The sequence below is a fragment of the Gopherus evgoodei genome, chromosome 7, assembly GCF_007399415.2.
Source record: "Gopherus evgoodei ecotype Sinaloan lineage chromosome 7, rGopEvg1_v1.p, whole genome shotgun sequence".
Classification (NCBI taxonomy): domain Eukaryota; kingdom Metazoa; phylum Chordata; order Testudines; family Testudinidae; genus Gopherus; species Gopherus evgoodei.
In genome coordinates, this window is record NC_044328.1 from 107,086,772 (window position 1) to 107,112,657 (window position 25,886).

At 58.1% G+C, this 25,886-nt stretch overlaps 1 protein-coding gene across 2 annotated transcripts in view; it reads left to right on the top strand.

Moving 5' to 3' along the window:
* Positions 1-25,886, top strand: part of COL7A1 (collagen type VII alpha 1 chain) — a 92,047-nt gene that overhangs the window by 22,950 nt on the left and 43,211 nt on the right. For both annotated transcript variants that reach the window (XR_004001358.1, XM_030570521.1), the window contains exons 3-30: positions 2,467-2,647; positions 3,251-3,410; positions 3,901-3,994; positions 4,555-4,710; positions 5,364-5,527; positions 5,910-6,039; positions 6,871-6,990; positions 8,667-8,816; positions 9,843-9,962; positions 11,369-11,515; positions 14,130-14,246; positions 14,527-14,676; positions 15,245-15,373; positions 16,777-16,923; positions 17,389-17,511; positions 18,332-18,478; positions 18,740-18,865; positions 19,573-19,716; positions 19,823-19,948; positions 20,302-20,448; positions 20,948-21,076; positions 21,152-21,298; positions 21,712-21,831; positions 22,418-22,564; positions 23,347-23,483; positions 23,852-23,978; positions 24,355-24,498; positions 25,568-25,740. Coding sequence is in view for 1 of the 2 variants with exons in the window: in XM_030570521.1 (XP_030426381.1) it covers positions 2,467-2,647; positions 3,251-3,410; positions 3,901-3,994; positions 4,555-4,710; positions 5,364-5,527; positions 5,910-6,039; positions 6,871-6,990; positions 8,667-8,816; positions 9,843-9,962; positions 11,369-11,515; positions 14,130-14,246; positions 14,527-14,676; positions 15,245-15,373; positions 16,777-16,923; positions 17,389-17,511; positions 18,332-18,478; positions 18,740-18,865; positions 19,573-19,716; positions 19,823-19,948; positions 20,302-20,448; positions 20,948-21,076; positions 21,152-21,298; positions 21,712-21,831; positions 22,418-22,564; positions 23,347-23,483; positions 23,852-23,978; positions 24,355-24,498; positions 25,568-25,740 (3,902 nt within the window). In the remaining variant the exon portion in view is untranslated. The remainder of the gene's footprint in view (positions 1-2,466; positions 2,648-3,250; positions 3,411-3,900; positions 3,995-4,554; positions 4,711-5,363; positions 5,528-5,909; positions 6,040-6,870; positions 6,991-8,666; positions 8,817-9,842; positions 9,963-11,368; positions 11,516-14,129; positions 14,247-14,526; positions 14,677-15,244; positions 15,374-16,776; positions 16,924-17,388; positions 17,512-18,331; positions 18,479-18,739; positions 18,866-19,572; positions 19,717-19,822; positions 19,949-20,301; positions 20,449-20,947; positions 21,077-21,151; positions 21,299-21,711; positions 21,832-22,417; positions 22,565-23,346; positions 23,484-23,851; positions 23,979-24,354; positions 24,499-25,567; positions 25,741-25,886) is intronic.

Genomic DNA, 25,886 nt, shown 5'->3' on the forward strand with positions numbered 1-25,886 from the left:
AAGCCAGCCTGTACCCTGTAGTCTGATACCTGGTGTCTCCTCCCAGCACAGACTCGCTGGTAGGCTGCCCAAGCAGTTCTGAGCCGTGACCACGCTGAATTGTACGGGGACTGGAGGGTGGGGTGTATGTGAGGGAGGGGATGGGACACAGACTTTGTTGAATGGTTGATGATTCCCCAAGACCCCACATGCCTGACTCAGGACTGGATGGGGCAGGGAAATGATCCAGGGTAGGGGATCTCTGCTCCCCTACTGCCTCGAGGCTGGCCTCTGTGTTTGTGGTTGAGATGTCTGCTTGGAGCACGGCATGTTGCTGTGTAGAGTTAAGTGTCACAAATATGCTGCTCTCTGTAGTTCTCCAGCTCATGCCTCTCTGGTATCCCTATTGGCCCCTCTCCAGTCCCCACCCCCACCCTCTCCCCCCCCGGCCTGCTGATGTGCAAAGTGAAGTGGGGCTTGTCCAGTGTGGTCAGCTCCTGGCCCCACCTGTGAGCTGTCAGGCTCTTGCTTGCTCCCTCCAGCAGGTGAGGCTGGAATCCCTCTCTCAGCACCACCTGGGACAGGATAAGGGTTACATCCACAGACTGAGAGCCCCCATCCCTGAAACGAGGACTGCTAGGGTTGCCGACCCTCGATCTGTCAGAGGCTATTGGAGCCAATCCAGGATATTTTAGGCTGCTAAAAGTCTGGCAGCACAGCGGGGCTAAGGCAGGCTCCCTGGCTGCCATGGCTCTGCGCGGCTCTTGGAGTGAATGGCGTGTCCAGCTCGTAGGCACAGGGACGTCCAGGAGGTCTTTGCATGTTGCCCCCACCCTGAGCAGAATGCTTGGGGTGGGGCAGCGCATGGAGTCGCCTGGCTGCCCCTGAGCCTAGGAACTGAACATGCTGTCCACTTCCCAGGAGCTGCCCAAGGCAAGCACCGCCTGGATGGAGCCTGCATCCCACACCCCCTCCCGCATGCATCCCAACCCCCTGCCCCAGCCATGGACCCTCTCCCGCACCCAAACTCCCTCCAAGAGCCCCCACCCCTTCCTGCATGCATGCCAGCCCCCTTCCCAGCCATGGACCCTCTCCCGCTCCCAAACTCCCTCCAAGAGCTCTCAACCCTCTGGCCCAGGCTCAGCCTGGAGCCCCCTCCCACACACGGAATCCCTTGGACCAACCCCCCAGCCCAGAACCTGCACCCCATCCTGCACTCCAACCCCCTACCACAGTCTGGTGAGAGCGAGCGAGGAACGATGGGGTGTGTGTGGAGTGAGTGGGGGAGGGGCCTCAGATAAGGGGTGGGTCAGCGGTGGGGCCTTGGGGAAGGGGTGGGGCAGGGGCAGGACAAGGGTGTTTGGGTTTGTGTGATTATTAGACAATTGGCAACCCTCAGGACTGTGAGTGGGGGGAGTGCGGCAGCTCTCTTGCAGACTTGCTGCTGCCCCTATGCTCCTGGGATGGGCCAGAGGGCTCCCTGCAGGCTTGTTCCGCTCTAGGGTGTAGACTGTGCTTCCCTGAGGCTCAGCCTGGGAGTTGCTGTCTCTCCCTTCCCCCACCAGCTTGATGATTGCCCCCTCCCCTGGGCTGGGGCATGAAGGAGCACAGGGATTTTATCCTGGGGGAGGTTGGGATTTGCCCCGTGCTGAGACTCAGAGGAGGCTTGTGGCCAGGGATGCTGGAACAATTTGTACAGTGGGGGTGCTGAGAGGGGTGCTGAGAGCCATTGAACCAAACTGTAAACCCTGGATAGAATGGAAACCACTCTAAGCCAGGGGATGTGGCAGCACCCCTGGTTCCAGCAGCTATGCTTGTGGCATGAGGGGAGGAGGAGGAAGGATCCATGGGCCTGCATAATGGAGCTGCCTCTCTCAGCCTACGTAGGACCTGGAGCCCCAGCCACCTCTTGGCAGGGACTTATCCCTGAAGGAATGTGGGATATGTGAGGGGCTGGAGTGATTCCCAGGGGAGGGGCAGCTGCTGCCTCGCTCGTGAGTCCCTGGCCCCTTTGCAAGGCCTGTGGTTGGCAGGGAGGAATGTGGTAATAGTCTGAGAAAATCCATCGTGTTCTTTGCTAAGAGGGCTCCTGGTCAATGGGCCCTGGGGGAGCTGTTAGCCCACAAGCACTAGCTGCTGGCAGTGCTCATCCCCTGTATATTCATGGGATATCTCCGCCCCTGCCTGGATAGTCCTGTCTGCTCCACATCCACTCAGCCCTGGAACTTCTTGTATTAGAGGGACAGGCTGTCATGGCCTCTGGCCTTGCTGGAGAATGTGGCCCTGAGGTCCTCGCTTCCTTGCCCTGACTCATGGACTCTGGCTATCTTGGAGCTCTCTGTGGGAGGAGTGTGGGCTCCTGAGGTAAGAGGTTGGAAGGGCTAAGCCAGCGGAGGGCCTCCGTGGCAGGGCTAGGACCGTTCCCTCTGCCTCTTGCGTGCTGGAGCAAAGGGAGTCAGCCCTGAGCTGCTGATGGTTGCTTTGCAGGTACGTGTATCAATGTCTATGCGGCAGACATTGTGTTCCTGGTGGACGGATCCTCCAGCATTGGGAGGGCCAACTTCCGTATGATCCGAGCCTTCATGGAGGACCTGGTCAGGCCCTTTGTCCATGTGGTTGGTGAGAGAGCGGTGCGATTCGGGGCAGTGCAGTACAGCGACGACCCCAGGTGAGTCCTGATGGTCCTGTCCCCTCAGCCAGACACATGGGGTCTAGAAGGCTTCTGCAGCCCTGTCCTCGGTGGGGGCACCTCTCTGTGTTCCTGGGGGTGGGCTCTCAGGATTCCAGTCGCCAAGGGAGCTCGGGGTGCTTGGAGTGGCCCCAGAGCTATCTGCTGGGGAGGGAGTGCTGCGGTTGCCTGACACCTGCTACTGACAGAGAAGGCCCAGCCTCTGCTCATGACCGCTGTTCTTAGTACCCCATGGTAGCCAGTGCATCTTCTTAATTGTCCCAGGCTGGGCAGGTGTAGGGTGAGAATAAAATATCTAATTACCTTTATTGCCCCTGCACCCCCTAGCACACTTTCTATGGAGCCCCATTACAGAGAACCCACTGACCACCTCTGTAGTGTCATCGCGTCGCTTCTGTGGAGCTGCACCCTAGGGATCCATGGGAAATGACCCATGCCGTATAGAAACCCTGTTGGTGCCCTGGTAGCTTCCCCTAAGGAAGCCTGTGGGCCATGTGGTTACTGTGTAGGGATCCTGCTCAGGCTGGGAGCTGGCTATGTTGTGATTTTCCCCGATCCCGCTGGGATTGCGTTTGTCCCCAGGCTCGAGTTCACGTTCTCCCAGCATCCTAACGGGACGGAGGTGAAGAGGGCCATCCAGCAGCTGAGCTACAAGGGCGGGAACACACGCACAGGCGCCGGCCTCCGATACATTGCTGACAACTTCTTTGGGCCCACTCAGATCCGGACTGGGGTCCCAAAGGTACCTCTAGAGAGACCCTGCTTATGCCATGGCCAGGGAATGTGAGCAAAACACCGTCAGATCTCCTGCAAAGGGGCCAGAGCATGCTGATGGCTAGGCCGGTCACTCGGATCCTTCCATGCTGGAGGGGGAGCAGAGCTGGGTGCTTGGCAGGAGCGGGTGGGTTGCTACATCCCCTTTCCTTCAAACCCCTGTGTAACATCTGTCCAGTTCCAACTTTTTCTCCATAACGGGAGACCGTGGGGAGGCAACACGCCCCAGCCCAGTGGTACTGTCTGACTTCTGCTCCCCTTCTTCCCACCATGGGCCCCTTCAAACTCAGCATCTGGGGGTCCCTGTCTCACATCTGCTATGCTTTGGCTGAGCAAACTGTGGGCACTAGCCTTAGGGACCCTCCTGCCTGAGGTGGGCCCCACGGCTCGTGTTGAGTCTGGTGGCTGACATGGAGTTGGCCAGCCCCCTCTGACATGCCATTGCCCCTTCCTGGAAGGTCTGCATCCTCATCACAGATGGCAAGTCTCAAGATGACACTGAGCAGCCCTCCATGAAGCTGAAGGCTCAGGGCACTAAGGTCTTTTCTGTGGGTAAGTGACTCCAGCGCCTGACAAGAGCCCGGGGGTCTCTCTGCCTTCACTAGGCTGCTCAGGACTCCCACTGCTGGCCACGATGTCCCTTTGGTCCAGGGGAGGTCTAGGCGGAAGGCAGAGCCAGCTATCCATCCTCTGATCTTGGCCAGTGCAGCTGCTGGATGAGAGTGGAAGCACCTGGCCGGGCTTGGAATGAACCTGATCCTCTAGCATGAGTTGGGGGAAGTGGTACAGGGGTGTGAGGCTAGGGAGCTCTGACTTGCAGTGCCCTGTAACATCTTGCAGTGGCCAGCAAAGGGTGGTGGGAGAAGCCGAGGGGACGGGCCAAGGGCCCTGGGAACCCAGCACACCTGTAATGTGCTTCAGCTAGCCATGAACGTCTGATGCTGTAGCAGCCGGCTAGGGCAAGTAAGAATGGGGGGGTACCACTGTGCCGAATGGGGGGGTGCCACTGTGCCAACCGGTGAGTGGAGGGGGACATGGCTCAGGGCATAGCTGGGGATTATTCTCAGGAGAGAGACCTCAGTGCCCACTCACCGGCTCTCCACCCCCTACAGGGATCAAGAACGCAGACCGCGCGGAGCTCATGCGTGTGGCCTCCACTCCCACAGAGGACTACTTCTTCTATGTCAATGACTTTAAGATCCTGGGCACCCTGCTGCCGCTGGTGTCTCAGAGGGTGTGTGCCAGCACTGGAGGGTTCCTGCAGACGGGTAAGGGGCGTGTTGCAGCTAGCGCTCTCGGCCTCCCGCTGCGATGGCCCAGCCCTGAACGTGCTTTGAAATGCTGTGTTTGATCACATATCTCCTGTTTGCAGTGCCCGTCTAACCCATGAGACAATTACAGCTGAGGGATTTTAGCAATCTCCCCACTGGGACAGTTTGGGCCCTGTCTGCACTTGGCTCTGCCTGGCAAGATACCTCTCTTTCTGAGTCTCAGGCACTGGCTGCTGTAGCTGTTTCTGGTGCTGCAGTGGAAGGTTTAAATTCCACCTTCCCCTGTGTTCCTGGAGATGAGCCCCATCCTGGAAGTACACCTCGGTGTCTAGGGCTCAGTGCCAGTGGCACACTGAGGCACTGTTTGGTGGTGATGGGATGCTGACTGGGGCCCTGTGTCAGTTCGCTTTGGCCCTGCAGGTGCTGCCCTGCCCAGCTGATTCCCCTCCACCCAGGAAGTTTGAATGAGAACGTTTTCCTGATTCTCTTCTGATAACATTCTTCAGTGTGGCAGAGGCCATCCATCCCCGAGCAGGCTGCCTGTGTTGGGCAGCTGGGAGTTAGAGTACGTGCCATGGCTCTGTACATGTCAACCCTGGGGAAGGTGTGGTGGCAGCAGGGAGCCTGACTGCTGCTTCCCTTTCCCTAAGGTCCGCGGGTGTACAGTGGCCCATCCAACCTGGTCTTTGTGGAGCAGACGGTTGACATGCTGAGGATCCGCTGGACTGCGGCAGGCGGCCCGGTCACAGGCTATAAAGTCCAGTACGTGCCACTCACGGGCTTGGGGCAGCAAGTGACAGCAGAGATGCAAGAGGTGAGAGCTTCCCTTTCCACCTACAGTCTGGAGATCTGCCTGCTGGGCAGGCTCAGGAGAGAGGCCAGTGGCACTGAGCTGCCCTTCTTGCTGGGAAAGGGGGGCTTCTCCAGCTGAGGCACACTGAGACGGGTGTACATGCAGCCTGCCCTGTGGGTGAATGGAGCCTGTTGGCTTCCCGTGGCGGCAGCTCTGATCCCTGATCCAGCACCAAACCCCTTAGGGAAGTGAATGTTGCAAAATCCCATCTGGAGCCCACCCGCTCCAGAGGGCCTGGCTCAGTGGGCCGTGCCATCTCGACAGCAGGAGGAGGCTGGCGAGCAGGCAGGATGTTCGATCTCTCTGGCTGAAGAGGGGAATGCCTTTGGGTGCCTTTGAACAGGTCAACCTGAGCCCTGGGGAGACTAGCACCGTGCTGAGCCAGCTGAGAGGAGGGACGGATTATCTGGTCACTGTCATCGCCCAGTATGCCAACAGCATCGGCGAGTCGGTCTCTGGCAAAGGACGCACTGGTGAGTAATGTGCCCAGCTCCCCATCCATGCAGCGCATTTGCTGCTGCCCCCATGCCCTATCCGCCTGCCCAGACGCAGGAGCCAGCTTGCCCTCCCAGGCTTCCCGGTGCCCTCTGAGCCAGGGGGATTCCTGACGGAAGAGTCTGGTGAGCTTGGAGTCCAGCCTGGGGCTAGAAAGCTTGGCTACCATGTCCATGCACCATTGTCTGAGGATGGGGCCCCATTACAGGGGTAGGACCTGGTGTCTCAGGGCTAGTGAATGGGCTGGCTGCGAGCCCACTCAAGGATGGGACAGGGCTGCTGGACCCCTTCCGGCTCAGTTTGGGGTGAGTGGGAGTCCTTATGCCTGTGACCGTGGCAGGCTTCTCATGGGAATGGGTGACTCCCTGTGGCCCCAGCATGTGCTCACTCCATCATTGCCACCATCTTGGATTCTGTGGCTGGTTGACCGTGCTGGGATCGATAGGGTGTGAGTACTGCTGCTGAGCCAGGCACTGGGCTCTCATGCTGATGATTTTTGGTGGGTCCCATAATAGTGTTATCTCCGGGGCATTGGTGGGCTTGGCAGGGGAGAGATTAACAGTATATGGGAAGTCTTTGAGTCAATGTTTAGAATCCCCAGGACGCGTGACGGGCTTAGGGCTGCTCCGCCACATGCTGGGTCTTGGCCCCAGATTGGCTAATGACCACTCCTGCCCCCTCCCACATCGCCCCAGGGCAGCTTGCTTTCCTCCTGGCACCAAGACACCTCTTCACCCCGCCCAAAGGGCTGGGTGCTCTCGGGGGCCGGAGTGTGTGAGGGTGATGGCCTTGCCCTCATTCTCTTTCAGGGGCCCTGTCTGGAGTGTCAAATTTCCGAGTGGTGGAGGCCGGGCCGTCCTTCCTCAGACTGGCCTGGGGAGCTGCTCTGGAGAACTTGCAGGGCTACCGGATCACCTACGTGGCCCGAGGTGAGGGCGGAGTTCAGGCGATTGGGCCGGGGAGGCCCCACCTCTCCTGTGGCTCTGCAGTCTGAGAACGTCCCCCTGGGCTGTGTTCTCTTCCACAGGAGAACTGCCAGCCAGCCTGGCTACAGACCCTTGTCCCTCACGTGTAGGGTGTGGCACATGGATCCATTCCAGGAGGGCAGGGGAATCCAAGCCTGGGCAGGCCCTTCTCTACTGCCCTAGGACTCAGCTGGGTGGGAGGGTTGGAGGAGAAGCAGCTAGCATGGGTCTCTGCTCCCTTCGCTCTTTGGCTGCATGACTTCCCCTCCCTGGTCTGTCCAGCTGCTTTATTAGCTACGAACCCCAAGAAGCAGACAGACGTGTGGACTCCCTCCGAGGCAGGCAGACACAGAGCCAGTTGAATGGCCTCTTGTTCCCTTGGGAGGCTGTGCTGTGCTGGGTCAGTGCAGGGCAGCTGCTGTGCCTGAAGGGGGTGGGCGGTGCCACCAGGATCTCTGTGATACGGTGTGTGGCGATCATGTGCCAGAGTGAAGCCCAGGCACCCCGTAGGTGAGAGCGGGTTCCTGCCCCACCTCTTGCTGCAGCTGTACATGTTGGCGGGGAATGTGTGGGCCGAGGTGCTTCTGTATATCCAGCGTGTATGTGTGGGGGGGCGGTTTGGAAGGAGGTTGGGTGTGTGTCTTGGGGTCAGTTGTGTGGGTGCTGGGGTGTGGGTGTACAGGACTGGTTTGTGTGTACGAGAGGAGGTCAGTACATGTGCTGGGGGTGTATGTGTGGAGTATGTACATAGTGGTGCAGTGTGTGCTCAGAAGAGGGTGCGTGCGTGCGTGCGTGTGTGTGTACAGAGACTCTCTGTCCATGCTGGGGTTCGGACAGGAGTGTAGCTAGTTTCAAGACCCCTCCCCCCCCGCCCGTGCTGTTTTCTGTAGGAAGCTGCACCTGGAGCTGCCCCTCCCCAGCCTGCAGCCATCCCAGTGCATGTGGCCCTGGCAGCACTCCTAGTGTGCCTCGCCCTGCATGCTGCCACGCCCGGCTGCCATGGCAGTGCATCTCCCCAGCAGAGAATGCTGGCCCTGAAGGCACAGAAACACCACTGAGCTCATCAGAACCACCCGTGTGCCCTGCCCAGACCCAGTGCCCGGCTGAGGGGGCCAGCTTAGAACTGAGTGTGGAGCTTTCCTTGCCATCTTCCCCTCCTTTCATGGCATCGGCAAGGGGGTGCCAGGACTTGCCTACAGCTCCCTGCCAGTGCAAGCGGGGCCCTTGCTCCCTTTTCCCAGCCCTGCCTGGTTGGCTTGAGCCCCTGATCTTTGTTTAGCTTCTTGCACTGGCAGAGCCCTGCTGCTGGGAATGAATGTACTCAGTGCACATAGCGTGTCTGCTCATGCTGCTAGCCATGTGCTTGCACGTGTGGGAGGGCAAGTGTGTTCTGTGCTGCATGTACCTGGGGCTCCCCCTCGCCACCCCAGCTGGGCCCCAGAGTGCTACAGTCTTGACCTACTGCATGAAGGAAAGGCCTGTCTGAAGCCCCACACAGACAGCTTGTGTTCTGCAGCCTACCCAAGGCCAGGGGTGGTGTCCTGTAGCGCCAGAGCCCCCTGCCTTCCAATGGATAGTCCTGTGTCCCCCCCCACAGGTGCTGGGCCCCACTCACGTGTTGCTGTCTGTGCCCATCACAGGTGAGGCTCAAGCAGAGGAGATGAGCCTGGCAGCCAACGCCGTGTCCGTCACGCTCAGCAACCTGCGCCCCAACACTGATTACGTGGTCACGCTTCAGCCTGTCTCCCAGCGGCAGACGGCAGCACCGTCCCAGCTAACCGGCCGAACCTGTAAGTACCATCTGCTTAGACAGTCAGAGCATGGGGCTGCCCAAAAGGTGTCTGAGTGGGTTTTCTTCCTGCCCAAAATGACCTTTTAGTTTCTTTAAAAAAAAAAAAAAAAGAAAAGAAACTTTTTTTTTGCAAAATAATTGTCAGATTATTGAAGTATTAGTTTTTCATAGGACTTTTTGCCATATTTTTATAAAAACTCTATCAACATAGTTCTCAAAATCAGCATCAACATTTTCTCTTTGCCAAAATCCTGGTTTCCAGGAAGGAAACATGGTTTTCAAAAGGCAAAACATTTCTAAAATGCTTTTGATAAAAATATCAATCCAGCTGCATGAAAAGCGTCAGGCAAACTGGAAAATAGGCCTGCTCTGAACCATGTGAAATGAACACCACTCTCAAATGTTGTGAAATTGTTAGCTCATGTTTTTTCAGCCATGTCTAACTCATGTCAAGTACAAAAAGTGCATATCTCAGATGCAGCATAACAACCTTCACTTTGACCCAGAGATTTTTAAACGAAGTATCTATCTATCTATCTATCTATCTATCTATCTATCTATCTATCTATCTATCTATCTATCTATCTATCTATCTATCTATCTATCTATCTATCTATCTATCGGTAAAGTATCACTGGTGTATTTTGAGACTAGTATTGGATATCTGGTTTATGTGACACAATCAACTTTTACAATAATGTATGTGTGTGGACTTGCATTTGAAGCTGGCTGGTACATGTCCATGAAGTGCATGTCCATCATTCCTGGGTATACTTTTCTGAAGAGTTTTGTGGTGTATTTATATTTTGAGATTACTGGTGAAGGAACCGTGTTTATTTAGAGGCAGAGTTAAGGTTATTGTTCTAGTGTCTCTTATGTGAGCTGGCAATGCAGTAGGGTGGCTGGGCTGGGCTGGACTCTGCAGTATCCTTTGGCTGCCTTGTGGGTTGCCTGAAGGCTGCACCCTCTGGGTCTCACATTTGTGCCCTGGCTGTGTTTTTTGTTTGATTCCCTCTCCCTCTAGTGCGTTTGGAAGGGGTGCAGCAGCTGTCAGTTCAGAATATCTCCCAGCAGAGCATGCTGGTGACCTGGCGGAGTGTGAGTGGGGCTACTGGATACCGGGTCTCGTGGGGGCTCCCCTCAGGTAGGTCTGCCTGATTCACTAGAACTCTCTCTCCTTTCCAAAAACCAGTGGCAGGGTGCTGTAGACTGAACAATGGACATGGGTCCCCAGATCTCCTGGCTGGATGGTGGGGACTCCATCGTGCCGAGCTGTGGTGCAAGCTCTAAGGAGCGGGTGGGTGGGGGCGGGGGCGATGGCATACCTGCCAGCAGAGCAGTTTCACCCCTCCCATGATACAGGACTCTTCTGTAGTCAGGTGCATTATGGGGCAGAGAGTCCCAAACTATGTTCTCTGGAGCACCTGCTGCTGAAGTGTGGAGAGACTGGAGCTTCCAGAGTGGCTGGAGGACAGGCGAGTGAGGCAACATGCTGAGGGGAGAAGAGGACCAAGAGGCTGGGCAGGATGCCCAAGACAGAAGGGAACGAAGTGGCAGACAAGCACATACATGGGGAGAAGAGGAGGGCAGGTGGCAGAGCTGTTTGAGCAGTTGTGGGTGAGAGGAAGAAAGTTGTGCGGGGAGGAATGGAATGAGCAAAAGGGGCCGGGGAGATGAATTTCTATCAAGAGGATCTTTATGACACTGAAGGCAATTCAGATCCATACCTGCTCTCCTGCTGGGCCTTGTGCCAGTCCCAGGGGCGTAACAGCCTGGGACTGGGTGGGGAGAGGCCATGCGCCAGGCACTCTGTCCGTTCTCTGGAAGACTAGGCAAGGCCCTGCTCTGGGGGTACTGGGGATCTCTCCTTCTGCCCCTGAGACACATGGAGAATCAGGCCCAGTCACACCAGACTAAAGGTGTCTGTGAGTTCCTGGAAATGACCTCTCCAAGCACTTTGGGGTTTGCGCAGCTTCTCGGCCGGGTTAGCCACGTTGTCTGTACAGAGCCCATTGCTGAATCCCTCCAAAAAGGCCCACACGTCTGGGTCACAGGTGCAGGACCCAGGCCTGCACACCTCTGGGCACAGGACTCTGGGAGTTCTGCTTGTCGAGGATGGGTAGGATCAGGCCCTGTTAGTCACTTGTGTCTGAGATGGGGTGAGGGGAACTTTCTTGTTCCATCATCCCCCAGCTTCTCTATTAACATGAAGAGTTTTTACTGACAAAGCCACGTGTGGCTGGGTGTGCAAGTGGTGTCAGGATGTTTGCTGGCCTTTGACAGCCCAGAATCCAAATCCTGATGAGATGGGCCTGGGGTGTGGCCTGGTGTATGGGGGAATGCCAAACTAGACTTGATTTACTGTGTCATGAAGGCAGGGATACTGAATTAGCAGCGTGGCTCTGGCCCCGTGCAATCAGGAGGTGGGACAGCAGACTGGAAGGGCTGTTGGTCTGGTCTGATGTGGAGACCCTGGGGTTGCATGGGGCTCTCATTTGAACAGACGGCCTGGAATTGTGCCTTAAGCCTTTTTGCTCTGGATTATCTCAGGTCAGGACATTCGGAGATTTGATGTGGATGCCAGCAAGAATTCCTACCTGCTGACAGGGCTGCAGCCAGACACAGATTACCTGCTGACAGTCACTTCACTCTACGGGCAAGTGGAGGGGCCCCCAGCCTCCATTAGGAGAAGAACAGGTGTGTGCATGGCCATGGGAGAAGCTTTCCACCGCTGAGGGGTGGGGGGCAGGGTCTGTGCCAAGAAACTGGTCTCTTTGGGATAACTGTAGTATTTGTACTATGGTAGCACCCAGAGGCCCCAGTCAGGGCTCCATTGTACCAAGCCCTGTATAGATTGTGACACTCCCCAGGAGCAAGGCACCCCACCACCACTACCAGTCCTTAGTGTGAGGAAGTCACTTCTGTGCCTGCTGTGGATCAGCTCCCAGCAGCCACTGGCAGCCCAAGCACTGCCTTCCAGATCCCCACAGGCCTTGCTCTCTGAACAGGTAGGAATCGGCTCACGCCAATCCCTGAGTCCTCAGAGCATGCAGTGCAACATCCAGCCACTGATCCACCAGCCACTCTTAGAATTATCAGGCCTGCTGTCCCCAAAGGAACCATATGCACCAGCTTGTCAGATTGAGCTCAGGACCAGCACTCTGCTTAACACACAACGCTGAGATATATTGATAGTGAAAACTAGAATAGGTTTATCATCAAAGAACAGAGATTCCTGTGATAGTGAGTAAGGGTATCGGAAATAAATGCTTACATACAAAACAAAATCATCACCAGCTCTCTAGATAACTTCATTAACAACTTCTCCTCCTGTCTGAAGAAACAGATCTCGCCCAACGTGCTTACCAGTGTTGCCAAACCTGGTGGAGACCCCTCTTTCATGAAGCAATCTCACAGTCCGTTTACTTCCTAGGTGAAGGATGCCAGAGTGTCTTCTTTGCCCCCAAATATATTCAAGCAAATCTTTGATATGCACGTCAAGTATTGTTCTCCCTGCCCACTGTTTGCTCCCCCCTCCTATTACTTTTTCCAAACCTTTGTTAGCACTCAATTCAGCCTGCTGAGAGAAGACCCATTGTGAAGCAGACAATACTTCATTTCCATGTAAGCAGCCAGATAGAGAAACACTTCTTGACTGGCAGAAAACTTGTTTTTCACCTTTGCTTGACCTAGAAAACATAATTTTCAGTGTATGTACATAACTCCTTACGAAACCTCTGTACATGCGTTTCCCTATACTGACAATGAGTGTGACACTGGCTTTTGTTTGTGACTTTCCACGGCACTCTTTGGTGAACTAGAACATATATACCAGATCCAGGAGATCCCAATCAGCCCTGTGCACCCCCTCTGTTCTCCTCACCAGTTAGCAAGAAGAGATTCTTGTGTCACAGATGACCACCCATGCACATGTAATGAAGAGAGAGGTCAAGCCCCCAGGAGCTTACGCTCTGAGTATTTCCAGAGGGCCGATAAGACAAGCAGCACAAAGTACTGTCAATGCACATGGCCCCAGGCTTGGCTGGTATCCCTCTCATGGAGAGCGATGTACTGGGGACACACAGCTCTGCATCCTGGTCTGGTTGGGGGGTTTTTGATATGGTACTGAAGGGATCCTGGCTGAGAGAGCGCTTTGTAATGTCCAGGAAGTGGGATGAGGTGACACCTACAGTCAAGTGGGGAGGAGGCTGGGGCTGCTCCTGCAAACAGTCCTGACAGTACCCCTGCTGGTTGCCCCTTGTAGTACCATCCCTGGTGCCCTTGGCCGGATCTCCAGGGGGTTAATGCCATTCTCCAGGCCAGGACACAGTAGCCTTTTCTTTCTCACAGGTCCCTGGGGAGGGAGGCCCCTATTGTAAGCGGGGGGCTCAGCCCTGGGGGTGCCCCCGTGGCACAGACATTTCTGGACATGTTCTAAAGCGGAGGGAGATGGGGAGTTAATTTTACCATGTCTTTTTTCTGGATGGGAGCGTCAGTTGTTCCAGGCCTGGCCCGGGGATGCTCTGTGTGGTGCCTCACTAAGGTGTAGGCAGGAGGAAGAAGGAGCTCTCTGTAGGAGGCTCACGGGAGCCCTGCTGGGGCTCCTGGGCCGTTCCAGGTCTTTCCAGGGCATTGGGCTTGTGAGCCAAGAACGGTACTACTGATATTGGATACAGGCCGTTTTTGTTTAATTCAAGCTCATGAAAGGCCCAGAGAGGTGGAGAACCCCAGGGTCAGAGATGTTTGGAGTGGGGAGATCACAGCATGAGGGGAGGGAGGGGGAGCAGGAGGTGGCTAGCCCAGGGCAAAGGGTCACCACTCCCCACCCAGACAGGACACCAGCATGCGTGTACTGATGTCAGCCCCGGTGCGGCCTGCGGGAGGGAGTGGGGTGGCTGTCTCCCCAGCCCTGCTGTTGCTTCCTTCTCATCCCTTCTCTTGGCATAGTGGCTCTCTTGCCAGTGCAGCCCCCGGCTTGCCAGCCCCGCAGTCTGAATCCCTACCCAGAGCAGGCCCCGCCGAGGCAGTGCCAGAGCTGGCTTCCCCCACGTGCTGCCAGGGGAGGACCATCCATTGGGGAAGGGTATGCAGCCCAGCTGGGGGTAATTAGCAACAGCTGTGGTGGTGGGCACTGGACTGAGGCCCACCACCTCACTTCCTGGAGCACTACTCTGGCAGGAGCCCAGCTATCGGCTCAGCCTGGGTGATGGATTTAGAAGCCTAAGTGTTTTCCCTTCGGTGGGCTCCAAGCTCTGTCGAGAGTTTTCATGCTGCTGAGCTCAACCTGTCTGTCTGTCCGATCTTCCTCTAGAAACAGGCATAGTCCAGTCTCTGAGGACCGTCATTCTGGGCCCAACATCCATCCAGGTAGCTTGGAACATCATCCGCGATGCCCGTGGCTACCGACTGGAGTGGAGAAGAGCAACAGGTAGACTGGCCAGGTCTCCTGGGCAGGGGGCAGGGAAGGCTACTGGAGAGGCTGAAATACCGTGTCTGAGTCAGGGTAGGGTGATAGATCCCCACCCTGGATCTCCTCAGGCTCAGCTGGGCTCCAGGTCTGGCTCACAGACCGGCCAAGCGGTTCAGGGGGATCCAGCTGCCAGTGCAGGGGTCTCTGGGAGGACTATGGGGAGGGGAGGTGCTGAGATTCAGGGCTGGGAAGCAGCAAGTGACTGCCTCATCCCTCCCCACCCCATTCTGGTTCTCAGGTGCTGAGCCCCCACAGACTGTGTCCTTGCCCACCAACATCAACAGCTACCAGCTCACTGGCTTGCAGCCAGCCACGGAATATCGCATCACCCTCTACACACTGTACGATGGGAGGGAGGTGGCCACACCCGTTACCATCTCCCAGACAGGTGAGTGAAAGCCCTTGGGGCCAACATGGGTGGAGTGGGCAGAGGAGAGGAATCCCAGAGCCTGGAGGTGCCCAGTGCACAATGCAAGTGGCTCTGTGACATCCTGCCAGCCTTTTTTGGGTGGGTGGCCCTCCAAGTGAGTGACATCCCCAGCACAGGGCTCCTGCTCTGCTCCCGCCTCACCTCGCTAGGCTTTGGCCTGGCAGCATGGGTGGGGTCATTGCTGAATGCTGGGCCCCCTGCCAGAACCAGACTGCGTGGGGCTGACAAACCCGCCCCCTTCCCTGGAGCTCCTTGACTGCAGATTTTCAAAAGAAGCAACTTGGGTGTTGGGCGAACAGTGATCAAACCTGCCCTTTCCCCTGTGCTGGAGCCTCCGTCCATGCAGCAGTGGGGGTACCAGGAACCCCATGGACTGGGTGAGGGCAGGATCTTCTGGCCCTGCCAGGCCTGTTCTGACTGTGCCATAGGTCTGTGGTGCACCACCCTCTCCTTCCAGTTTGCATGGTGTCCCAGGCTCTGCCTGCCCAGCTCCGAGCCATGGCCCTAGCGCTGTCTTGTCTTGCAGGAGTGGAACCCCCAGTGGGCAGCATTTCTGACCTGCGGGTCGTTGATACCATGGGGAAGAGGATCCGGCTGGCCTGGACTGGGGTCCCGGGTGCCACCGAGTACAAGATTGTGCTGCGCAACTCCCAGGGTGAGTCTCCAGCGGGGATCCAGCACTTGGGGGCTGCAGGAGAGTTGTGGCTGCAGGCTGGAGCTGCAGACCCACCCAGAGCTGACTCTCTGGAGTGCCACCTGCCCCCTGACGCATCTGAGGCCCAGTGTGGGGGGGACTGGGACAGGCCAAAGCCCTAGAGAACTCAACATGGTGTCTAGATACCCAATGGAGGCTAACTGCAGTCCTGGGAATGACCTCCCCACACAGTTAGAAATCCACCCCACATCAGTGCTTCTGCGAAGCAGCCCTTCAGTCCTCCATCTCCCGATCCTGCTGAGAGGAGGGGTGGGGGCTTGTTCACTGTTTAGTTGGCTGGTACTAGCCCTGTGCTGAGTGCTTGGGAGCAGCTGGCTGAGATTCTAGGTAGATGTTAAATATGAGACCGCAGGTTCTGATGGCATTAAGTCTGTGAGTGACTAAAGCCCACACTGCAGTGTCTCCTGGCTGCCCCGCTTTCTCCTTTGTGCTGTGATTTGGATATTCACTGCAGCACACTCTGCACTGTCCCTCTCTGTGTGCTGCACAGCCTTGTGTTGAAGCTGTGATGAGAAAGCTGGGTAGGGACTAGCTGGGGCTTTTGGCCTTTGGGGAACTGCAGGAGGCAGCTTGGATTAGTGGCATAAGCCTGTTAGCTGGACACTTGCCAAAATGGGCAGCACTGAAATAGTTAAGAGTTAGCATTTACACTGTGATCATTAGGTTCCAGAGTCAACAACCCATACTCATGTGAATAGAGCAGTTCCCACGTCTGAGTATTGTTTCAGGTTGCTGGCAGACTCAGGCAGGCATATTGCTGTGGGGACACATTTTGAAGGTATGCCTCGCACTTGTCAGGCCACAGCTGAATTGTGTGACACAGAGCTGATGCCACAAACAGGGAGCATGTGTTCACAAACTCATGTTCAGTAGTGGGGGGGTTACCAGTTCCCAGTCCACTAGCTCCAGGTGCTCTAGCCACCCCAGGCCTGGCATTCCTCCACAGCACCATTGGCTGGGCACCAGCTAGTGGGCCACCCTCTGCTGGGTGATATGAAATAGTATGTGTGCTTCCAGGCCCCTCCACCCCAGGCCATGCAAGTGGGCTCTGATGGAAGTGCACTCACCCTGCCCATCAGACCAGACATGTGCATGTAGTGGGGAAGGAGTGGTACCTGCTCCCCCTCCACTCTCTAGCCCAGTCAGCTCCCCAGCCAAGAGATCTGTGCCCAAAGGCCAAGGAGGCAGCTGGGGTCAGTGTGGCTTGGCCTGTGGGTGGGGGTGCAGTGCTTTGTACCTGGGTCTGAGGGTAGCAGGGATGTCACATCAGCTACGTCAGAGTCCCTCTGTGACATCAGAGCTGGAGGGAGCCCTGAGCCTCCTCATTCCTCTCATCCCTGCAGATGGCAGTGACAGGACCAGACTGATCCCAGGCACCCAGACCACACTGGAGCTCGAGGACCTGAGAGAGGAGGTCACCTATGTAGTGCGTGTGTCAGCCCTGATTGGCAGGCGCGAGGGCAGTGTTGTCCCCATCAGTGTCCGCATTGGTGAGTTCCAGCTAGCCCCAGTGGATGGGTAGGTGGGAGCGTCAGCCCCAGGGAGGATAGGCTGAACTGAGCGTTCTCATCTCGTGGAGCTGGTCCCAGGCACAGTCAAATGGGATTTCTTCCCAGCAACCCCGGGAGCTCTGACTGGGGCATGGGTGGGAGATGGGTTCTTGTCAGTTCACACAGGGGTCAGTCCCTCTTTTCCTAGCTCCTTTCCCTCCCCCAGCAGCAGGCTCAGCTGGCATTGAGCACAGCTGGCAGTGTCTCTCTAGAACAGACACCCAGGGGTGCTCATGAGCCCTGCACGCTGCACCCAGCCCTGCTCTATGAGCCATGCATGCTATGTCCGGTATTAACCCCATTCCAGGGGCCTAGTCACTGCACCTTTCCCCTGGGGCAATCATGTCTGTGCCCTCTTGGGCTTGCTCTGTCTGACTGGGGGGTTCCCTTGTGTTTCTATGGCAGAGCCGTCAGTGAGCAGCGTGTCCAATCTGCAAGTGGTGCCTGTGGGTGTGGGCCGTGTGCGACTTTTGTGGAGTGCCATACCCAGGGCCACTGAGTACAAGCTGGTGATCACCAACAGGCAGGGTAAGAGCTGGCCTGCAGAGCGTGGGCATGGGCATTGGATAGGCTGTGGTATGGGGGCCGTGCCTGTTGGTATCCACTTCTCTGCCTGGCAGAGCTCTGCCGTGCAGGGGTGTCTGCTGAGGCACCTGGAGGGATGTCAGTGGAACATGGGTAAAGGGTGCGCAGAATGGGAGGCTGCGAAGGGGCAGGGCTGGGTCCTGTGGGGGGAACAGGGTGGAGGACTTGGATCTTGTGGTGGAGAGGGGGACTGGGTCCCATGGGGGCCAGTGGGATGGAGGGGCTGGGTCCTGTGGGGCAGTGCAGGGTGGGGCTCATGCACAGCTGTGACGGGGCAGGGCGGAGGGGCAAGGGCCTGTGGGAGGCAGGGCAGGGCCTGTAGGCAGCTGTGACTGGGCAGGGCGGAAGGGCAAGGGCCTGTGGGAGGCAGGGCAGGGCCTGTAGGCAGCTGTGACTGGGCAGGGCGGAAGGGCAAGGGCCTGTGGGAGGCAGGGCAGGGCCTGTAGGCAGCTGTGACTGGGCAGGGCGGAGGGGCAAGGGCCTGTGGGAGGCAGGGCAGAGCCTGTAGGCAGCTGTGACTGGGCAGGGCCGAGGGGTTGGGAGTTACAGGGAGAGCAGGACATGGCTGCGGGTGGCTGTGACAGGGGCTTTTGTGTTGGGCGAGCCTGACATGCACCAGTACATTAGGGCCTTCTCCCCGGGAGCGTCAAAGTGTCTGAGAGCCCTTCCCCCAGCCGCCCCACGCCGCAGTAGCCGTGCTGTGGGAGCCGCGCTCCCTGCTGGGGCACAGAGGCTGACTCCCCTGTGCTCTCCCTTGTTGCAGATGGCTCAGAGGAGACCAGGCGCATCCCCGGCAACCGGAATTTCTTTGAGCTGCAGGATTTGAAGGAGGGAGCCACATACCTGGTGCAGGTGACAACCCTGATGGGCAGCCAGGAAAGTGACCCTGCCACTATCACTGTCCAGCTGGGTACGTCTGTGTGGTGGGTAGCACTTGGGGGGGCAGCAAGATGGCTCAGCACTCGGGCTAAACGGTCCAGCTCTCCCAGCAAGCCTGCGGGGCTGGGTGTCACCACTGCAGGGCGTCTGGTTCTCCCAGTGAAGGCTCTGGGTATGCAGCCCTTGGTTAGCGCTAGCGTCTGTTCCTGCCCTCTGGCTGGGCTGATTGCGGGGACCGGGCTTGACAGACGAGTCTCTGGGGTCCGGGCTGACGCTGTCTCCGGCCCTGCAGATCGCCTGTCTGTGGACAGCATCACCAACCTGCGGGTGGCTGAGATCAGACCCAACCAGCTGAGGGTCGCATGGAGTGGGCTTCCTGGGGCGACTGGCTACAAGCTGACATGGCGAGCGAGTGATGGTAGGTGTACTGAATGCGTGTGCGCTCAGGTGGGCCATTGAGGTCCGACTATCCAGACTGGCTCCTTGCCTTGGGGGGTGCCCCTGTTATCCATCTACCTCTGCTAGGAGGCACCCAACTGCAGCATGGTCTAATAGTTACAGCAGGGGACTGGTGTCTGTGCCTGGCTTCTTGCTTAGAGCCGGTGACAGGATCCCCTTTGCTCACTGGCAGCCCAGAGCTTGCACTGCCTTTGGCCTACGGTACATTGCTGCCCCCAACCTATTCTAGGCCCAGCTGGGCTGGCTGGATCACAGCTGGGAATAAGCTGCAGCCTCACAGAGCAGATCCTGCTGCCAGAGGTTTGCAGGCCAGTGCCAGCTGCAGGCAGGGTGGGGCTTGGTTTGGCCATTCCATGCTCAGTGGGCTGTGCTTGGCTAACCCATCATTCATTGTTTGAGGAGACCCTGGCCCGGTGCCCCCTGGGGAGAGCACAGACTGGAATCCTGGCCCCTGCTGTTCCCAGCACATCCAAATGGCAGCTGCTGTTGCCATTGGCTCCCCGCTGAATGGGGTGTGGCCATGACATGCTGACCGTGGTCCTCCCTGGTTGTTGCAGCATCTTGTTCTGGGGTGTCCCTCCCGCAGCAGCTTAGCCCGGCCCTGCCCTCCCAGATCTGCCCTGCCTATGAAATCCAACCCCTGCTGCTTGTGCTTCTCTCCCACAGGTCAGGAGATCTCCCGTGTCCTGCCAGCCGACAGGACCTCCTTCAGCATCGAGGAGCTGCAGGCTGGGGCCGTCTATGTCATTGGGGTTTCGGCCCTGGTTGGCAGCAGAGAAGGCAGCCCCGTCACCATTGCTGCTAGAACAGGTGAGGCCTCGCCTGGCCCCAGGGTGCAGCTCCTCCCTGCCCCTTGTGACTCTGTGCGATACTGATCTCTTAGTAACCCAGGCGTCCTGTCTGCCCTGTGTCACAGCTCCGGAGCAGGTGGGGACGGTCTCCAGCCTCAAGGTCCTCTCGTCCAGGAGCAACGTTGTCCGGGTCACCTGGGTTGGAGTGCCTGGGGCGACAGCCTACAAGGTGGTGTGGAGTCGGCGAGACGGTAAAGTACCCAGCCAGGTCAACACAATGTCTGTGGTGCCCACATCCCCAGACCTCTGCCCAGCTCTGTCCTGGCTGTGTCGGGAGCTCCGGGAGTCCCATGGTTGCCCTGACCTGCACACCCCATCACTCCTCTCCTCCTGCGCTCAAATGACAGAGGGCCTTTGCCTCCAGCCTTGGCATAAACTTGGAGCTGGGCATTATGAGATGAATCTCTCCCTCCCCTGATCACCAGCTAGTGGAGCACCTGGCTCTGCGTCCCCCTCCTCCCCCTCTGGGCACCGGGAACGAGGCTGGCATCCCTGCCAGCTCTGCCCCTTCTGGGCGCCATGTTAACCCTCTGTTCCTTTGCAGGGGGCTCCGAGTCGAGTGAGGTGGTTTCTGGTGACACCAGCTCCTTTGACATTCTCAACCTGGAGGGTGGGGTCAGCTACACCGTGAAGGTCACAGCACTGATTGGCAACCGTGAGGGTGACCCTGTCTCCATCATCGTCACCACACGTAGGTGCTGATGCCTGGCCATGGGAGGCCTGGATCTCTTCTGGGCCTAGACTGGGCTGTGGGTGGAGTTGGTGACTGCCATTGTCCAGGGTGCCCTCGGCCTGGGCGGTGCCCTCCCAGTGGGTGTGGGCAGGAACTGGAACACCCATCTATCTGCTCTTTGCTCTAAGATCTGTGGCCTGAGCTGGTGGGCAGTGCCTGTGTGGGAGCTGGAAGTGGTGATGCCTGTGCCAGGGAATTAGCAGCAAGTCTGCCCCGGTAAGAGTCGCCCACACAGCCCAGAGAACTCTTCCCAGGCCTCGTGGCGCAGCTCCGGCCCCACCAGGAACTCTCCGAACCCTGACAGGAAGCTGAGGAACCCAGCCCAGTGCTCCTCAGCCTGCTCATATGAGCCAGGACACCCAGGTCCCAGAGGGGAGCCTCTCTGTGCACCCAACCTGGCAGCTGCAGCAAGGCCTCTACTCCCTTGACCCCATCCCTCTGTGTTGCTTCCCCCCAGCTGCAGAGGTGGCCCCCCAGCCTGTGGGGAACCTGCGGGTGACTGACTCCTCGGACCAGCGCATTCGCCTCACCTGGAGCCCAGCACTGGGCAGCACCGGGTACCGCCTGAGCTGGAGGCCAGCAGATGGTGAGCTCCTTCCCCTCCTCCACCTCTCTCCTGGCACACCCTGCCCCGCTTAACCCCGTCTCTCCCCGGGTGCAGGGGGGCCGGAGAGGAGCCAGCTGCTCGCCCCCAATGTTAACTCCTACGACATTGAAGGCCTGAGGGCGGGAGAGCGCTACGAGATCCGGATCACCAGCCTGGTGGGCAGCCAGGAGAGTGAGACTGTGGACATCGCTGCCAACACTGGTATGGGCAACCCTCCCGCAGGCCGGCTCTGTCCTTCCCAGCCCAGGGTCTGAGGACCTGGAAGGGAACCTCTAACCATGGCTGTTTGCTGGCATGTCATTGGGGAGCGGGATGGGACAGGCTTTGCCCTCTCTGGAGTCTGAGCCAGCCTAGCAGGCTTTGAAGCTGGCTCTCTTAAGGGGAGCCCAGTTCTGCCCCCTAGAGACCCTGTCTGGCTGAGCCGTGTCTGGAGCCAGGGGGCCATCCTATGGTGAAATGCAGAACTGTGCTTCCCCGACCCCCCTCCCTTGCCTGGTGGGTTGGGTTTGCTCCTCACGCCCTCACCACCTGTCGGTGGAGGGTTGGGGTGGCACCAGTCCCTTGGGCTGGAGTGGGAGGCACCCTCTACAGCCTATTCTTTCCTACCCTTCCAGCACCTCTGGGCCGAGTCACCAATTTCCGGGTAACGGAGACCCGAGACAATTCTGTGACCTTGGCCTGGACTCCAGCTCCCAGAGCCACCGGCTACCTCCTCACCTGGAAGCTGCCCCAAGGTAATGAACAGCTTTCCAGCACGGCTGCCTCTGGGGCTGCAGAACTACAGCAGCGACCCCTAGAGCCTGCATGGAGTGGTGCCCCATGGGTGCCTGAAGAAAGGGCCCTCCTGAGCAGATAGGCACCCCGTTTCCATGCTGAGCCATAGCTAGCTCCCAGCTTTGGGACCCCCTCTTTTGCCCAGAGCCAGCTCTGCAGAAGTCCTGGCTAAGGCTGTGCAAAGCCCTAGAGGAAACTCAGGCTCTGGGCTATCTCACTGAAGTGAGACTGGGGCTCAGCGCCCCATTAATGGGCAGGAGCCCAACTCCCCAAGCTGGCAGTCTGCTCCAGACAGGCCTGGGGACCTGCCGGGGGGTCGCGCTGGGGCAGGGTGGATGGGGTGGAGCTTAGCCCAGTCTGGGGTTCTGGAAAGAGGGTCTCTGTTTCCATTGCTGTGTGCTCCTTGACCATCCCCAGTTCAAATACCCCTTCAAATGGAGACAGCACTGGGCAGAGAGGTGGGGAGGGGCGGAGAGAGGAGATGGGTAGCGGCCGTCTCCCTCGGACCCTGTCTATGCTGAAGTCCCTTGTCTCTGTTCGGGTTAGAGGGAGGCGAGACGCAGAGTACACTGCCCGGGTCAGCAACGTCCCACCAGGTGTCAGGGCTGCGGCTGGGGCACAGATACCTCTTCACCATCCGGCCGCTGTTCGGGAGCGCCAGGGGCGCGGAGTCCACCCTCACTGACCGCACAGGTATGGGACAGCCTGGATGGCTCTCAGGGCCAGTCTGGCTTCAGTTCAGATGTGGGAGGAGTGGGGACTGGGCTGTGGGGCCTTGCCCCATTGGAGCACTTAGAGGTTTGGGGCTCAGCCTAGTTGCTGCTGGGACAGGGGCTCTCGCTAGTCAGCTGGCAGCTCAGCACAGCAGTGAAGCCTCACCTGGAGCCTGACCTCTCTGCTACCACTTGGGAGGGGCACCGTGTGGGGAAGTTCATCTGCCACTGCCCAGGCTGGGTCTGTTTTGATGGCTGTGGAGCAGTGGTCCTCAACCTTTTCATCTGGTGGGTGCCAGACAAAGGACTATGGCGGCGGTGGAGCATCTGCCGAAACGCCACCGAATTTCTGTGGCATTTTGTCGGCGACGCCTCTCGATGACGTCGCTTGTTGGCGGCAAGTGGCATCATTGAGAGGCATCGCCGCCAAAATGCCACTGAAATTTGGCGGCATTTCGGCGGATACTCCATCACCGGCTAGGATGTGGGCGCATTTAGATGCCCCTGCAGGCGCCATGGCACCCATGGGCACCGCGTTGGTGACCCCTGTTGTGGAGGCTTCCCCAGCATCAGCTGCCCCTGATCCTGAGCTGTGGGGCAGTGGGCAGGAGCCTGGCCTGCACACAGGGGAGTGGCCCTCCAGAGCAGAGGTGCTGGGAGCAGCTCCTTCGTCAGGCCCCCTGCCAGGAGCTAAGCTGGGCTGGGCTTTTCTTCCTGTCCCACCATCCCTCAGGGGCTCCCTCATCACCTTCTCCTGTGCAGTTTGCAGGGACGCTCGCGGTGACATCATCTTCCTAGTGCATGGCACCCGGGACAGTGCCTACAGCGCCGAGACCGTCCGTGCCCTGCTCTCCAACACCGTCTCAGCACTGGGCCAGCTGGGCCCCGATGCCACCCAGGTACTGGGGGGCAGGGCTGGCCTGGGGGCTGGGCTCTGGTTCTCCCCACTGATGCAAGGGGGAAGCAATGTGCACCCTGCACACGTACCCCTTGTTCCTCTACGTGTCCTGGGGGCTGCCTCAGGCCATTTTGTGTTTCCCCTTCCCCTGCGCTAGGGCTGGTCCCACCCTAGGGTGACCCAATGTCCCAATTTTATAGGGACAGTCTCGATTTTTGGGTCTTTTTCTAATATAGGCTCCTATTACCCCTCCACTCCCTGGCCTGATTTTTCACATTTGTTGTCTGGTCAACCTATCCCACCCCGTCCTGGGACTGCATCATGGCTGTGATCTCAGTAGCCTGGCTGACGTCTTGCCTTCTTCCCAAGGTGGGCGTGGTGATCTACAGCTACCGCAGCATCCCGTGGGTCCTGCTGAATCGCTCCAGTGATGTGGGTGCTGTCCTGGAGCGGATCCGCACCATGCGCTATGAGGAGCCCAGCGGCAATGCCCTGGGTAAGGGGCACTGTGCCTGCAGCCTGGGCTCCCCCAGGGTGCCCCACCGTGCCTGCTGTGGGGTGGGGGTGATGCCAGCTTTGGATGTCGTGCTTCTTAGCTGCCTTGGTGCCAGGGGATGAGGACAGAACACTGTATGGGGGAGGGGCAGGAAGGGAAGTGGCCTATATTCTGAGAGTCCTGTGCAGTGGTGGGTTGGACTCTGCACCCCCAGACCATGGCAACACCTTCCCAGTTGGCTAAGGTCCCTCTCTGGAGTTAACCTGGGGTGGGGGTGAGTGGTGATGGGGAAAGGGACGGAGGTGGTGGGGCCCAAGGGGGGTGAGATGGGGGTGACATCAAACCCGCTTTGTAGTGATACCCTTTCTCTCTTCAGGAGCTGCCATCAACTTTGCCAGGACCTACATGCTGAGCCCCAGTGCAGGGCGCCGGCCTGGTGTGCCAGGGGTGCTGGTGGTGCTGGCAGACAGCCCCTCCGGTGACGATGCCATTGGGCCGGCCAGGGAGATCAAGGCAGCAGGTGATAGCTGGATCCCTGGAGCTGGGACGTGGCGGAGAGGGTGGGATGGATATCGCAGACCCACATGATTGGTGCTACACCCCCAGCTTTGGAACCCCTTCAGCATGCCAGTCCCCCTCTGGGTCTTGTGCTTTCTCCAGGGTAGCCACTCGGCTTCACCGCCTCTTTAGACTGGTCCTCAGTACCTGCAGCTTTCCTGTTTAACATTGTTCAGCAAGTCCGGCTGAGACAGACCTCGAGGGAGACTTGCCCACTCTTGGGGCAATCAATGCACCTCGCTGAGCGTTTGCAGTGACACTTCCACAGTCGGGTTAATTTGCTAACTGGAGCAGGGTGTAGGAAGGCCTTAGGGTAGTCTAGAGAACTGAAGGTTAAAGCACAGACCATTCTGGTTAGGAGAGCCCAGCCAAGCTACGTCTGCCTCCCTCTGTCTGATCTTCTCACCTGGAGTCTGATGGAGAGACTCCTTCCAGTAGCAAGCTCTGATCCCCCACCTCACCCCTTTCCAGTCCTTTGTTCTCGCCCTGGGGAAATGCTGTTCAGCCTCCCTCTGGGTCACTGGGTGCTAAGTGCCAATGTCTGAGCAATTGGATTTGCCATTGTCTTCTCCGATGCTCCATTAATATAGGGCATAAGTCCCAGACAGCTAGGCCTGTCCCGAGCCTGCCCTGAGAGCACAGTCCTTTTCCACCCACTAGGTAACAATTCAGCATATAGGGGAAACCGAGGCACCAACCAGACTCAGAAAAGTATTACAAAATGTTCCCACTTTCACATCAGGCAATAGTTGGGGGGCTGAGGAAGGAGGAAGAGGGCAGGAGGGTAGGGAAGGAGTGAACAATGATGGGAAGAGAGGGTGTGTGGGGGGGAGGGGTGGGGAGTAGCAGGAAGGAAGGAGATTGTGAGGGCACCTTCTCCCTCTCCCCTTTACTGCTGGGTTGGTCAAAACCCCTGCTCAGGGCAGTAGTGCTGGAGCCTCTAACCCCTTTCCCTTCACTCCCCTGAGCAGTGGGTCCAGGGGGGTTAGTGCCAAACTGCCTCCCATGAGGCTCCTGTCTGCTCTGTGCAGGGATCCAGGTGCTGGCGGTGGGCATGGACGGGGCAGATCGTGAGCAGCTGCGCCGCATTGTCACCAATGAAGACGCACACCATGTTTTCTATGCCCAGGATTCGAGGGCCGGCCTGTCAGAACTGGAGGACAGGCTCGCCAGCACCCTCTGCAGGGTGACCGTCACAGACAGGGTAAGAGGGGAGAGTGGCCTGCCAGGGGGAAGCTGCTTCTGTCCTGGCAGGATTGCCAACACTCCTGGTTTTGCCAGGAGTCTCCCAGAATCGGTCTCTATCTCCTGGAGGCTACTGAAACCAAACTCGGAGATTTTAGGCCACCA